Below are 15,334 nucleotides of genomic sequence, written 5' to 3'. Positions count from 1 at the left end.
TTTTTAAGTGGTCACGTTTCAGCTGCTACTCTTTAGCGGTCCCTTTTCAATTTGCTTTTTCGTATTTTTCCTTTTTACAATTTTTTCCCCTTTTTTTTAATTAACCCCTTGTGCGTTGCCTTCGCATAACGTTCTGTTTTTTTAAAACGTTATTGCAGTAGGTAGAAAGGTTTGTCTGTGCACAGACCCATGCGCTTCCATGTAGCTCTGCCTGAATGGATGCGCATACATATATGTGCATATGCGTCCGTTACGTGGCTAATATTTTCCCACTCGAAAGCAACTCCCGCATGGCGCACTCTATTCGACTCACTATAACCTGCCGCATGCATGTGTTAAATTTATCCAAGTGGAAAAAATTCCCCTGGATGTTTCTGTGCTCTTCTTTTTTTCTCTCCAACGTCCTGAAATGAAAAACGGGAAGTCGCACGAACTGGCGAGATAACCACGACGAAGACAGTCACCGGTGCGATTTTCCTGCAAAACGACGCTCACCACAGAGTGGCTCGGCGGACATAGCGCTACCCTACGTAGTACTTCCCCACGTGGTACAATCCGTCGCGAGAGTGTTCAGCTGAAAACAGCGCAACCGAACTAAACGTGCAAAAATAGACAGCAGCCCAATTTGAAAAACATTAAATGGATAAGCTATACGGAAACTATGACAAAGTATTTGAAAAATATAAAAACAACAATTTGTACAAAAGAAAAAATGAAAAGGAGGAGGTAGACCAGGGCAGCAAAAAGGAGGCCAAAGAAAAAAAGGCGCCCGAGAAAAAGGTTTCTGAGAAGAAGGTTCCCGAAAGGAAGGAGACCGAGAAGGCGGCTCCCCAAAAGAAGGCGAAAAAGGGAAACAACCCCCCTTGCAGTGAAGCCCCACAGGGCCTGTTATCTCCCCAAGAAAATGCGACGCAGGGTTTCCTGCCTGATTATGCCCCCAAGGGTAAAAAGAATAACGACCGGAGCGCAAACAAAAGAGGCAACAGTGTGAGTACTAGCCAAGTCAGCAATAACATAAATTGTAGCTTAAGCCCAAATTTAAACCCGAACCGTCACAGTGTCCCAAACAACCACACCAGCCGCGATAATCACCCGAGGGATCGCTCCGTGAATGAGTACAAAATAAGGAAAAAAGTGAGCATAGAAATAAACCAGAAAATTTACAGCGACTCTGAGAAGACACATTTTGATGACAAATCTTTCTTTAAAAACAATTTTGGAATTTGCGAAAATAATCACAATCAGAATATGAAAAAAAAAAAAGTGAAAAATGATGACCAAAAGGCAAAAAAAATGTTAAACAAAAAAAATAAAACAAAGCTTTTTGTAAATTTGCTATTTGTCATGTATTATATATTCTTCTTTTTCCATTACATCATCGAAATTCAAGTAAATCAAGTATACAACATGGTTATTAACACCTTTACAATTATAATAATTTCCGTACTTTTGAGTTATATATACTTTTTGCGCACACGCAATAAAACTTTAAAAAAAATAATTTTCTACATAACTACGTATATTAATTTGCTGTATTGTTTACACATTTATAATACCTTCACTTATTGGTTAAATATTTACCTCAACTTTACGATGAGTAAGAGGCTTTATTTAAAATACAAAACATTATTTAAGAATATTTCCTTTGTATTTTCCTACTTCAGTTTTGATGAAGTTTTTTTTTTTCTTTTAATTTTTTACGGCCTCTTTTTCCTCACCACGTCTGTCTTAACTTTTACTCTGTTTTATTACATATACAACTTTATAAATTATTCCTTTTGAATTTCCTTCACCTGTGCGGGGGCCCCTGCGAGCCACGCCGCGGCGAAAACAGTCACATCGTACGGGTTGTGAAATGGCGTAAAGAACAAACACATATACGCGTAGGTACAACAGGGGGTGAGCGGAAGGAGTCCCCCTGAAAAATAATCATCGCGTGAGCAAAAGGGGGAAATTAACTGTCGCGAGTTATTCCCATATGCACACATCAACATGAAAAAAAAAAAAAAATAAATATATGCATACATAAATGCACAAATGAATTACAGCGCCGCTGCGCTAAACGGAACGATAGTCATCCTCGTTCGTCACCTCGAAATCCTTCACCGGGTCTTCCCCAGTTTTGTCGTCGAAAATCTTCTCCTTGGACTTGCTCTTGTGTCTACTCTTCCTGCTGGACTTTTTCTTCTTTTTCTTTTTCTGCTTTTCGTAATACTCGATGTAGCCAGTCTTCAGGTTCTTCAGTTTGGGGATGCTACAGGGGTACTGTTTGGGGGAAGCACACCAGAGTATAACATCAAGGGGGTACAAGAAAAGTAGCACATCAACGGGGAGCACCTTGCACATGTGCCTCGCGCAAGCGCCTCTCTCCTCTTGCCTACCTTCGAACTTAACACATTTTGCGTGAAGAAGATATTTTTCACGATATATTCCAGTGTGCTTTCTACGAGGGGGGAAAATTCACCATGTCTTAAAGAGGCAACAAGGAACTGTTGCTAGTGACTATGAAGGTGGGGGGCATATTAATGGGACCATTCAACCCCTCATTCGCGTGTTTTTCTTTCCTTTGCGATTATACGCAGCTCACCACTGTCAACGTTGTAGTAACTTAAGATGATGTCGTCGATCCTTTTTAGGGTGTTCTTCTTCTTTTCTATTTTTTGGATTAACTTTTTGGCCTCCTCGCTCTGTGGGTTGTGGGAAGGATTCGCGGGGGGTGGTTGATAAGGGGAAGGAAAAAATGGCAAGCGAAACGGGACGTGGAAACAGACACAGTGACGACGTCGAAACGAATGAAGAATTACGTTAAGGTCCTGGTATGCCATGAGCATCATGACGTCATCTATCTCGCCAATGAGGGATGGCTGTACGGGGGGTAGCGGGGAAAATGTTAGCGCGCATGGAATGCAACAAAGGTATACAAAAGTGCACACATGCAAGTGAACACTATGACCACGAAGACTGTCCAACCTTTTCGTTCACGTATGGGGCCAGCTCCTTCTGCGAATATAATATCGCCTCATTGATGTTATTCTGAAAGGGGAAGAAAAAAAAAAATATACATGTTATGTGCCCATACAAATGGAGCTGCTCCTATGTTGTACAAATGTGCGGGGAATAAAGTGAATACACGTGGTCACTGTTGTTACTGCCCTGTTTACTCACGTTCAAAATTAATTTTAATAGTTGCTGCTTCTTGAGGAAAAAAACGAGGTCCTTATGCTTTTTTAAAATCTGGAAATGGAGAGACGTGAAGGAGAGGAACAGCATGATCAAGTGCTCGAAACGGGTAACTACACACAAAAAACGGGGAAAGCTGAAAGTGCTCTAAAGCGAGAAAGAGAAAAAGGAAAAGGATGGCTCACTCCCTTGTCTAAATTATTGATATGTTCTATGGCCTCCTCAATTTTGTTATTCATAATTTCATTTTGAATTTGGTAACGGATTTTTACTGTTTCTATTGGCATATCAGCTGTGGGGGAGGTTGAGAAAAAAAAAAAAATGCGCACATTAGTTGTGCAGCTACACATATTTAACTGTCTTCTGATTACATAATGGTACATTTCCCCGTTGTCAAAGTTGTGACAGCCAACTCGGTTGACAAGACAACAAAATGTGGCTCATATTTTCCGACAATTTCAAATTATCAGATCATGTGAAAATAAAAAAAAAAAAAAAAAAATCAGTTCAAGGATGACATCCAGTATCATCATTCTACGTAGTAGTACGACTTTGATTTTTATTTCTGCGCATTGAATCATCATTTTTTTTTTTTTTTTTTTTTTTTTTTTCATTCAATTTTGTGCCCTTTTATGGGTAAATTTCACACGCGTCTACTTTTAGAGGAAAGTGCTTGTTGCCCCCTTTGCGATCTGCCTTCTCCATGCAACTCTCCCATGACGCTCATCTACGTACGTTTTACCCGGGCCTCCTTCTGAAACTCACTCGCAACATCATACATCCTATGGACGCAGAAGAAATTCATAAGAACTTCGTTCAAATCATTTTCGTGTATTTTTGTATGTTCAAATTCTTTCAGCCAGTTTTTCCTTCGTAAATTTGAAAAAGACAGAAAAAAAAAATGTTGCAAATAATTTGGCGACACAAAAGTGTGTGCAGCAAATCAACTATGTTGAATGAACAAGCGTTATGGTAAGCGAATTGGCCACACATGCACGAGCGGCATAATAGCATGTGCCGACAAAACCATGCACAAATGTCCTACGCGTTCAGGTATACGTGACAGTTCTCATCTACGGGATCTTCAATCATCATTTGGCAAGAAGCGGGGCGATGAATTCAATTTCACAGCACAGAGAAAATCCTCCCCCTGTTTCGTAAACTCTTATCGTTACGTGTGCATGTGTCAACGTGTGACTAAGAAATAGGCCCTTCGCGACAACACCCCCCTTGTAGGAAAACAGATTGATGCGCACTTATGCAAAGGGATGTGTTCCCCAAGTTGGCCACACAGTTTGTAAGCAAAATGGGCGAACTTGGAAGAAAATGCAGAGAGGTGATTAGACGAATGCTCTGTATACTCACAAGCAATACAAAAAAGGGAAGGGGCGCAAAATTATCACAGACGCATGCTCACCTTGTTAGTCATATCACTTTTTGCAAATACGTTGGTCCTAATCGTACGAACATAATGGGCGCCTTTGTGTACATATTCGAACTTGAGCGTATTGGCAAATTTAATACACACAAAATGGGGCGCCGAATAAATGCGTAAACACGTGTAAATATGCGGGGTATGTGTTCATATAACTTGGCAAACATCCGTTCAAGGGCGCGGGAAAAAACAAAAAAAAAGCAGAAAATGCTCATTCATTTTCGCGTTCGCAAAGCATTTGGATTATACATCGTAAAAGCTTTACCCGTGTGTTAACATAGCAGGGAGCGTAAGAGGGGCAAGAGAACGAATGCAAAAAAGAAAAAAAAAAAAATCGAACAGGGGAATGACCTTAGGGCATCACGACAGACTTCTCAGAAAAACGCGGCGAAACATGGCTAAAGCTTGACGAAGCGTGATGAAGTGAAATTTCCTTTCAAATGAGCACCACTACGATAGGGTTGAGCTACTTGTAAGCACGTCAGCTGTTAGCAAAGATCCACAAAAGAAGAAATCTTCGAAAGGAACACTACACCCCCCCATGTGTAGCTCCATTTTTTACGAACAAGTTTATATACATATGTATAAACCCGCTTGAATAGTTTGCCGTCATGTTGCACTGGGGTAGTTTCCCGCTTCTTTCCCATTAGCCTTACCTTCAAACATTATTTTTTTTGTGTGTAAAAAGGCGAGATCTTTTTTAAAAATGTGGCACAGAGGTATACTGAACAAATGGGACAAATTGATCTTTGCAATTGTAGATGGCATGTCCACTTGGAATTTATGCGAAGCTTAATAACATCCCATGTGATTACCACTGTGCTGCTAATTTTGCTGTTTCTTTTTTTTTCCAATATGCAGGAGTTCTGACCTTGCTTTGCAATTCATGTCGATATGTTATTCACAGGTGGCACGTTCCGTTACTGGGTATGTAAGGAGAGATTTCCCTGGTTAGAATAACCATGCGGAGTGGACGCAATGCCAATGAGCAACAAGCAGCTTTACATCATATGCGAACGTTTGAGCAAAGTCCCAATGGCCACACCTTTGTGTGCCTAATAACTTATGCACTCCCTTTTACGCCACAAAACTTCAGGAGTCGATTGTAATGCCAACCCGAGACACAAACAAGTTTTATCAAACCCGGCCCCCAGGTCTAGAGGAATTCCCAAGTATTTAGAGAAGTACATTTTTTACAAGCAGGCGCCGAGGAACCCAAAATATAAATCGCAGTTTATTAGTATGTATACAGCAGGTTAGTAGGACAGGGAGAGAGTAAAACGACCAAATAAATTAGTGTGCTTTTAGTTCCTTTTTTCAAATTCATTTGAGAGTGTCACCATGAGATTTGTATCACCCATCCGTGGTGAAGACGTATCTTCGGAAAGATCACCTTATGGGGAATGGCTCCCCACTGCCCCTCCTTCCTTCGTTCCATCTTTTTATGAACATATTTAATTTGTTTCCTTTTGTTACTAACCCCCCTTTACCCCAGGTCGGAAGTACAGACAACAGATTAAGAAAACTGGTTAAGTGAAGGATCGTGGACAGGAAAGGTTTCACTTCCCCCAGACCGATTTGCTTTTTGCTTATATATATATTTTTTTTTCATTTTATATTAATTTACGAATGTTGTGTTATCAAATTTTTCGCTAGTTCAAACAATTAAAAAAAAAAAAAAAAAAAAATCATTTGTTTTTGTTAAACATGATTATTATCATATAAAAAAATAATTAAAAAAAAGAGGGATGGTGCACAACAGGGGTGTTGTGCTTCTGATTCCTTCTTTTCGTTAACAGAAAGGGAATTAAAAATATTGGCAAACTTCGCAAAGAGAGAAAAAAATTGAATATGTTGTGAACAAAGGTACGGGAAGAGCAAGAATATACTCACCCGCTTCATATACACATTACACTTCTCACAGTGGTAATCACTGAAGTGGAAGGAGAACTTCAGATCGGCTTCAAGATGGCACGCCTGCCTGCACGTACTCTTCTGCATGCACTTTTGCAAAGTTTTATACGTACAGGAGAGACACCATCGCGTAACAAAGCGAATGCTTCCAAATGGTGTTTAAAAATAAATTAAAATAAAAACAAAGGGGACGGTTGTTCACTTCAAACATGTCTGAGGTTGGTGTGCCATTGCAGATGGTATACACACATCCCGTGGGATATCTTCTCTTCACAAACATGGCTCTTCTACTGGACTAGAGAGATCTACAAATTATTTCTTTTTCTTTTTTTTTGAGAATTTTTAATCACATTTTCGTTAATTTCTTCGTCATCATCATCATCGTCGTCGTCGCCATTGTTGACCTCCTCGTCATCATTATTGTCATCGTTGGAGTTATCAATTATTTCATCATCGTCATCATCGTTGTCATCGTCGTCGTCATCATCATCATTTCCTCCATTGAAATTTCCATTTCCAAAATTAAAGTTATTGTTGTTTGTATTTCCGTCATCGGGGGTTGCTTGTGGTTGTGCTTCTGGTTCTAGCGTAGGTAAGAGCTCATCCATGTAATCGGGTTCGGGTTCAGGTTCGGGTTGCAGCATAGGAATTGGTATTGGCTCACACAGGCATGAGTCGTTGCCCTCTTTCTTTACATATGAGATGAGGTTAAAAAGGGCAAAGAAAACGACGCACTTTTTAAGACCCATTTTGCAAACTTCGTACATATAACAGTGTTTAAATGAAATGGTTGCCCAGAACGGTAGGGATAGGTACAAACAGGCTTTTAACGTTTCAAACAGGCACGACTTTACCAGGTTATATGGCAAACCCTTTTAAATGGGCGACGGGATAGAATATACAAACGTGTATACATATATGAACGTACACATGTGTGCGTGCGTTTTCGACAAATCCGCAGTGAGCAATTTATAACGGGGCAGAGGGTGTCACATTATATTCACTTCCACAAAGATAAGTTCTCCCTTTCTGCAAGAACTTTCCAAGCGTCAATTCGGAAGGTAATAAATCAGAATGGCGAGGAACAATTCGAAAAAAAAAAAAAATAATTTCCCTTTCGATGACAATTTAACCGATTGATGGTTATTATATTATGTTTTCCACGAAAACGAAATTTGAGTGCTCAACTTTTGCAGGGGAATCATACTTGCCGCTTTTCTTTGGAGTAACTTTTGCTATTTTGCCTACCACTTGGAACGGTAATAAATCGACATGATGTGAGTGCTACGTAACTGGTTCGGAAACTTGTCACTCTGTCGCCTTATGGATCTGCAGTTTGACACTTTATTGATCTGCCATTTGCCAATTTTCTTTTTCCCGTGTAATTTTAGTGGTCCAAATTTAACTCGCAAAATGCTTGAGAGTTTTTTTTTTTTTCAACTTTTTAGCCAATCCATTCCTTTTCACAAAAATAAAAAACGGCAACTTACAATAGTGGAAAAATGCGCATGTTGCAATTTGTGAAAAAGTGAAAATTATTTCTTTCTTACGAAAAAATGTAATAAAAGTAAACCATATACGTTCTTTTTTTATTTTGAAAATTTAACCAACTAGGAAGAAATTTTAATGGTGCATGGATTTTTCCGCGCAAAAAAAAATATGCTGAATTGAGGTATACTATTTTTTTTTTTTTTTTTTTTTTCTTCTTTATTTGCAGCGTTCTTTTTTGAACAAAAATTACGAAAACAAAAATGGATGATGCATATAATATTATTATATGTTACTACCCTTCCAGTGCATCAGCCTTCATTTCTGCCATGATATTTTCGCAAAAATACTCGACAAGTGGCGTTTCTAGGAATATATATTCGTCTTGCCAACCCATAGAGCAGTAGGTAGTGTGTTGTTATATATTATAATATATGATATTGTGTATATTTTGCCAAAGCACATGCCTTATGAGAGGGCGAAAATAGTAGGAGCTGAGCAGGAATAAGCAGATGAACAAGTGGGATGACGGGGGGTGGAGACACATACGTACGATCGGCGCAAATGGCACTTTGAATTTTTATGACAACAGCATGCGGCTTTCCGTTGCAACAAACCCACATAAAATTATTCCATTCAGCAATTTAAAAAAAAAAAAAAAAAACCACAAACGAGTAGTGGTACTATAAAAAAAAAGGGGATGTCAAAGGAGGGCCAATCATTTGGAATACATCCCGGGGCCTTCCCCAAAATTATGCAATCGTTGTTCAAACAAATGATTGTGCGTTAAAAAAAGTTGTAATTACACGTGTTGGTTTAGTTCTTCCCTTTGTGTCATTCTACAATGAGTGTATATGCTTTGCCCCCCCTTGGTGCAACATCTCGTTTGATTCACCCTCCTTCTCGAGGATGAGTATTATTTGTCAAAGCTTGCTGTCGTGATATGACCGAGCACATCTCGTTAAACGGCTCAAAGGCGGAGGGATTTCTTATGCCGTTCGTCCCCCGCCGATAGGTTGATGTTATTTATTGATGAAGGAAAAAACGCCTCTCTAGGAAGGCCCAACTTTACCTGCTTCGGGAAAGCGCCAAAATAAAAAAAAAAATTTTACAAGAGAATCGAAAGGAACAGCATATTCTTTTTGACTCTGCTAAGAATTTAATTCTCTTGCGATAAAAAAAGAAAAAAAGAAAAAAAAAAAAGAGTAATCATCAAAGGTGGGTAAAAAATGAACACAACTTCGAAAGAGGTTACACCACCTCAATGATCTCATTCGATAAGTATGGGAGAACTTTTTCTGGACACCTTTTTCTGCTGCGTCCGCGTGAGATAAACAAATTAAATGCGAAGTAAACCCCCATGTGGATTCGTGTAAATTAAAAAATTATGGCGTGGTTATTTCCCATAGGTGCGCTTACATGTAAGCGCCGTTGACGTAAAACACGTACTGATGGGGGTCCCCAATAAAGGTTCTAGGTAAATGACAGTGATGCGCAAAATAGGAAGATATAGCTGAGGATAATTTTTTTTTCCTTTTTCACTTTTCACCATGTGTATACGCATAGTACACATGTTGACCTATGTTTACAAAAAAAAAAAAAAAAAAAAAAAGAACAAACCTGCTCTATTTGAAGGCAGTACATGTATTGTTTTACACTGCCATTTTAAATGCGCCAAAAGGGGCAACCAATGGGATGCTTCTCCACAGGTGATGGGATGTCACCCCCTCTGCGGTTTTGCCCCTTGGACAGGTCGCCTATGTGTTGCGTACGTTTGATTCAAACCGGATACGCTTGCTGCTACTATTACAGGTAGGCGCATTGATGCATAATGGCAACACGTGCATAGCACAGTTCGTTCTTCTATTCTACCAAAAAGGTGGGGTGCAAAAAATGTAAGCTTGTACGTATTACACCATCGGTGCTATTCACCTAGACGCTTCTCCACTGCTTTGCGGTTTATTTTCCATTTTACGTCGTACGTTAAGGAGAAGTCGATTTTTGATTCCTCCGGTTGAGCAGCGAGCTTTAGGAAGGAGAGGGAAAAGTACAAAAAATAAACATGCTACAACACATGTGCATGCTAAACGAGTCCGGACTGATACCAATATTTGTCTACAACAACCTGTTGAAAAAGCTCCACTGTGGAGAGAAAAACATCTCCCTGTTTTTTAATTATTATGTGCTAATTAGCGGAATTCTAACAAAAATTTATGTAAAATTTTTTGTAAAGAGAAAAAAAAAAGAAGAAATATCAAGTGATGAGATGAAGGGCATGTGTCTATCATCCACGTTCAGTTCCATTTTCAGGAATTCCTATTTTTACTTCCTTTGCATATCGATTTTTTTCAAATTTTTTAACAGCGCTAATGCATTTTATGAGCAGTCCATCAAGCAGGCAACGACTATGTTCAACACCATGTTGACTCCATCTGTGTATGTGATCCTGTCGAATATTTTGTATGAAGGAATTAAATTGCCTTCTCCTGTATCTTTTAAGGATCTTCTATTTGTGTTGCAAAATAAATACCTTTTGTTTCCTTCGCTCATTTGGGCCATGCTGCACATGAGCAATCGCTACGGAGTTTTTAAGGTATGGGGCGAAGTGGCATCCACTCATTCGCCCGTTCCAATCGTTCACATTCAGGGCGGAACAATTTAAATACAACATTGAAACATTTTATTTGTTTTTCCCCTTTTCGCCCTTTTTCCCCCCGTTACACAAAAACTTACAGCTCTATTTCCTAATCCAAGCCATGACCCCCCCAAACTACAACCTCTTCTTTTTGGCGGTAAGATCACAAAGAAAGGATAAGGGGAAAAAACACTTTGCGATATATTAACCAAAGCAACGTGGTGAAATATGCGTATTCACGTTTGTGTAAATACCGGTGCATATTTTTTATGATTTTTTTTTTTTATATTATCCCACCTTTTTAGAAGAATTATGGAGAACCAAATAGCATTAGGAAGATCCTCAGTGTGTCTTACCCCCTGTATCTCGTAGCCCTATACTTTTATGCCTTAGCCCTGTTTAGTTATTTTAGGAATTGAAGTGGCTAATCAGCGGTTCAGCGAGCCGTACTCTGCTCAATTATGCGAATGGTCCATTTTTGTTCCCCCTTTTTCCCAGTGACTTTTAGCCTACTCGTTTATGTGGACATGCCAGTTACCGCAAACAATGGAGGGTTTTCCCCTCTGTTCAGTGAGATGCAGTCGAGGATGCACACCTCACGGGGATCCGTCTTGTCATAATGAAACACACATGGGAGCGGTAACAGCAGAAAAATATAAAGAATAATTTTTTTTTTCCTTTTTTGTGAAGACCATTGCGTTACTCATTTTTGCACATAACTTGGTGCGCCGGAAAAAAAGGGACTGAAGGGGACCTACTACAAAAAAACTTAATTGATTTTTATGTTTCAATTTTTTGTGTGTTCTACAGTGTTGCTATGGTAGCATATTGTCTCCCCCCCCATGATTCCCTCTTAAGGGGGTGAAGGAAAAATCTGTTTTGCCCCTTCGCATGAGGACGGGAAACACCCTCATGGAATTTTCGAAGGTGTTGATTAATCTGTAAAGACGCTAACGCCAAGAGGGTGGAAGGAAAAGTGGTAGTTTGATTTCCCAAACTATGCATGTGATTATTCTCACATTGAGACGTTCTACTGTGTGCATGTATTTGAGGAGAGGTAGACAGGAAGGTATATACCTGAGCATCTGTTCTATCAGAAGGAACGGACAAATGGGGACACTATCTCTTCTTCATGATCACCCTTGTAATGGGTTACAGGGCTTCTTCCGATGTCGAATAAATTTCTTTTTTCCCGTTTCTGGGTACGCTCCATTGCCGCGTGTATTTGGCCCAGTTCTCCTTATGCGTATAGTACAGGGGGAGGGGCGATTACTTCAGGCCGCGTCCACCCGCTCGGCAGCACAGTCATGTTGGCAGTTCCGGTTAACAATCACCCCTTTGGGGCGTTGGTTTGGCGCAAATATTTATAGAATGTGGTCGGCGAAATTATGCGGTCTATCGATTGATACACTGTTTTTTTTTTTTTTTTCCCTGCGCTTTGCACATTTTGTGCCTGTTACAGTAATGTACTTAGAATTACAAATAATTAAAATTTCCACGGGGGTAACATTATGTAGGGTGATAAGCTACATTCTTCCTTCCCCGTTGTTGTGTACTCCTCGCCCTTCTGGTAGATGGCCGTGTAGTAGTATATGGGGCAGAATATACTGTGGTAGAATCATCAGTTGTAGAACCTATTGTTGAACCTCCTATTGTTGAGGTTTCTGTTAATTCGTCAAACTCTTGATTGATTGTTCTTCTTTTTCTGCTTCTGCTTCTATTACTGCTCTTGTTGTTGTTCCTTCCTGCGTTCCTTCCAAAGGAGAGGGTGTTGCTCCTTATCCAAGAAGGTAAGGAAGTGTACTGCAAAAAAAAAAAAAAAGAAAAAAAAGAAAAGAAAGAAAGAAAGAAAAAAAGAAAGAAAAGAAAGGAAAAGAAGAAAGAAAGAAAGAAAGAAAAGAAAGGAAGAAAGAAAGAAAGAAAAGAAAGGAAGAAAGAAAGAAAAGAAAGGAAGAAGAAAGAAAAGAAAGGAAGAAGAAAGAAAAGAAAGAAAAAAAAAGAAATAAGAAATAAGAAAAATAAGGAAAAGAGGTCATTTTGCTTCTTACACTGCATGAACTTAGCGGTCACTTAAATCCCTTGATGGACCCTCCCCTTCCCCTTGTAAGTGTTACATGCGACCGTAACCTATATTGTTCCTTTGATGACCTGGCATATTGCTTGTTCTTGTTCCTCTTCCCCTAGGTTGACCACTGTGTGCAGCAGAACGTAGTGTAGAATCATCCACTGGACCTATTGTGGAAGTGTCCATTGAATCATATGTTGAGGCATCCTCCGTCAAAGTATCAAGGTCCTGTCCAATTGTTCTCCTTTTTCTGCTTCTTCCATTTCCAGAATGGCTACCGAACCAGGAAGACCAAGGTTTATACTGAAGGGAAAGGAGGGTTTAAAAGGAAGGGTTAGGGGTGTTAGAATGATAGGTTAGGGTTATCAGAATGAAGGGGTGGTAGGTTCCTAGGGTTGGTAGGTCGAAGGAAGGTTGTGTTTGGGGTGGTAGGTGGAAAGAAGATTGTTAGGGAATGGAAGGGAAGTTTCTGTTAGGGGTGGTTGGTGGAAGGAAAGGAGTGTCTAAGGAAGGAAGGAAAGGATGGTGTTTAAGGAAGGAAGGAAAGGAATGGTCTTAGGTGGAGGAATGAACGAGGGTCTAAGGAAAGGTGATCTAAGGAAGGATGTTCTAAGGGAGGAGGAAGGAAAGGAGGGTCTAAGGAGGAGGGAAAATACTATTATTTATATTCCGCAATTTTAAGTTGTAATTTTACCTTATATAAAAAGTATGCCAGTGCTGGTAATTCTAATGCTGCTAAGGTACCAAAAGCAGAAGAAAGAGAAGAAGCAGCATTCGCTTTACTTTCGGCTTCGTTTAATTGGGTGGATGCTAATTGTTCTGCCTGCGCTTTTGCCTCCTGTTTAGAATTTAATGTAGATTCCAATTCTGATAATTTCTTATTAATTTGTTCCTTATTACTTGTCCAGAATTTGCTGCAGTAATGGTCATCTGACTCGTTTGTGCAACCTGTGTCCACAGCAGTACGTGCTGTTTTGACGTCGTGCAAATAATTTTTACATATCTTAAGACCTTCAGGCTCACTATATTTTAATAATGTTTGTATAGAACTGTGGTCATGCCAAAAATCGAATAATATTTTCTGACTACCGAAAGCTTTTAGGTTAGGACTCTCACAGGGAATTTCACAGTGTTTTCCTGACCCACAGGGTTCTTTTATTTTATCGCAAATAAGTTTTATGTTAGCTCCGAAGTTTTCACTTCCCCCATGACTCTTATATAATTTTTCCTTTATCCAGTGAGAGAAGAAGTGGCGCGCTCTACATTCGGCTGGTGTTGCACTTTTGAATGTTTTTTTATCTTCTCCTCTATATTCTTTGTATATGTAGCTCAGTGCTTTCATAATTTGAAGCTTAGGGCCCGTCAGATTCCTCCCTGTCAAATTATAATTGCTCTCTTCTGCGCTGCAACCATTACCTTCTGGACAGTTTAGTTCCGTGCTGTTTTCGAATTTATCATAGTACTCGACCCATGATGGTAACCTCTTTAAAAGTTCCTCCTGCATGTATGTATTTGGCAAAAAGAAGTGTGTAATGGGGAATGTATTTGTAAGTGTAAGTGTGACTGTAAGTTTCTATATATATATTTTTTTTTCCCTCTTTTCTTTCTTTCTTTCTTTCTGAAATATTCTTCCTTACGTCTACTGGTGCTGTTTCTGACATGGTTTGATATATATGTGCTTCTATATGTGTGTATATAAGGTGACTTTATATTAAAAACTGTTCCTCTATATATATATATTCGAAAAAAGGGGAAATACAAAGGTTGTAGTTGTTCAACAGTGATTATGAAAGGATGAATAAGAATATAGATAAATATGAATATGAAATATGGATATGGATGAATACTGAAGTTTTCACTTTGTGAATACTACACATTTCTTAATTCTAATTTTTTTCGAATAGTAGTAGTAGTAGTGATAGCACACATTAGATACATATGTGTACGTGTCAGAATCAGTGTGTATATAAATAGTGCAGAAATAAGAACGGATATATTGAAATAACAAAATAAAATCAGAAAAAGAGGAGAGGATAAAACATACACTTCTTTACACCTTCCCCTTTATACATTTATTCTACTATTGTGATGTGCACAGGTGTTCGTGGTGGTTCGAAGAACATGGTACCATTATCATTATTTAGGCATGCACTTCTCACCAGTTATTAACTATATATATTAGAATGCAACTTTCCTCCTTCCCTCCCACGACATTTCAAAATGAACATTTTAAGCATGTAATATATTGTAAGTTCGTGTTTCCCTTCTATTATTATGAAGGAGAAAATGAATTATTGCGGGAATTGTTAAGGAGAATTTTTTCCTTAATACGTGCACATATATATTGTATACACTTCATATGCACATGTGCAGGGAATACTCTTCTCCTCCCACCTTCCCTTATCAGATGTGTACATTTTGCACATATATTTGTTCCATATGTATTCATATGTAATAGGTAGAGTGTGCACGAACTTAGGGAATTAAATGGGGGAAGGGATGGAAGAAGTGAAAATGATAAATTAAAAGCAATTAGGTGAGTGTTATTTGTGTGAATAGGAAGGGAGATGTACACATACACATTACTTATATAATAACACATTTTCTTACACCATAC

At 39.0% G+C, this 15,334-nt stretch overlaps 5 protein-coding genes across 5 annotated transcripts; 3 read left to right on the top strand and 2 right to left on the bottom strand.

Moving 5' to 3' along the window:
- Positions 1-639: 639 nt before the first annotated feature.
- Positions 640-1,782, top strand: PCOAH_00042350 (Uncharacterized protein; the record flags this gene model as incomplete). Its single annotated transcript, XM_020061019.1, has 1 exon — positions 640-1,782. One exon carries the CDS (start codon positions 640-642, stop codon positions 1,780-1,782), a length of 1,143 nt encoding a protein of 380 aa, XP_019916531.1.
- Positions 1,783-2,007: 225 nt separating this feature from the next.
- Positions 2,008-4,275, bottom strand: PCOAH_00042340 (Uncharacterized protein; the record flags this gene model as incomplete). Its single annotated transcript, XM_020061018.1, has 9 exons — positions 2,008-2,265; positions 2,382-2,443; positions 2,588-2,687; positions 2,805-2,864; positions 2,971-3,033; positions 3,166-3,234; positions 3,366-3,472; positions 3,916-4,049; positions 4,226-4,275. The coding sequence occupies 9 exons, from the start codon at positions 4,273-4,275 to the stop codon at positions 2,059-2,061; spliced, it is 852 nt and encodes a 283-aa protein (XP_019916837.1).
- A 799-nt stretch (positions 4,276-5,074) lies between these two features.
- PCOAH_00042330 (Uncharacterized protein) lies at positions 5,075-6,338 on the top strand (the record flags this gene model as incomplete). Its single annotated transcript, XM_020061017.1, has 4 exons — positions 5,075-5,334; positions 5,477-5,542; positions 5,712-5,870; positions 6,111-6,338. The coding sequence occupies 4 exons, from the start codon at positions 5,322-5,324 to the stop codon at positions 6,146-6,148; spliced, it is 276 nt and encodes a 91-aa protein (XP_019916078.1).
- Positions 6,339-6,834: 496 nt separating this feature from the next.
- PCOAH_00042320 (Uncharacterized protein) lies at positions 6,835-7,278 on the bottom strand (the record flags this gene model as incomplete). Its single annotated transcript, XM_020061016.1, has 1 exon — positions 6,835-7,278. The coding sequence occupies one exon, from the start codon at positions 7,276-7,278 to the stop codon at positions 6,835-6,837; it is 444 nt and encodes a 147-aa protein (XP_019916367.1).
- Positions 7,279-10,049: 2,771 nt separating this feature from the next.
- PCOAH_00042310 (Uncharacterized protein) lies at positions 10,050-11,071 on the top strand (the record flags this gene model as incomplete). Its single annotated transcript, XM_020061015.1, has 3 exons — positions 10,050-10,610; positions 10,753-10,809; positions 10,958-11,071. Coding segments are annotated over 3 exons (732 nt in total), but the record flags the coding sequence as incomplete, so codon positions are not given.
- Positions 11,072-15,334: the final 4,263 nt, after the last annotated feature.

The sequence above is a fragment of the Plasmodium coatneyi genome, chromosome 12 (assembly GCF_001680005.1).
Source record: "Plasmodium coatneyi strain Hackeri chromosome 12, complete sequence".
NCBI classification, from domain to species: Eukaryota; Apicomplexa; class Aconoidasida; order Haemosporida; family Plasmodiidae; genus Plasmodium; species Plasmodium coatneyi.
The sequence above is the reverse complement of the archived record's forward strand: the minus strand, read 5'-3'. Positions and strand labels throughout refer to the sequence as shown.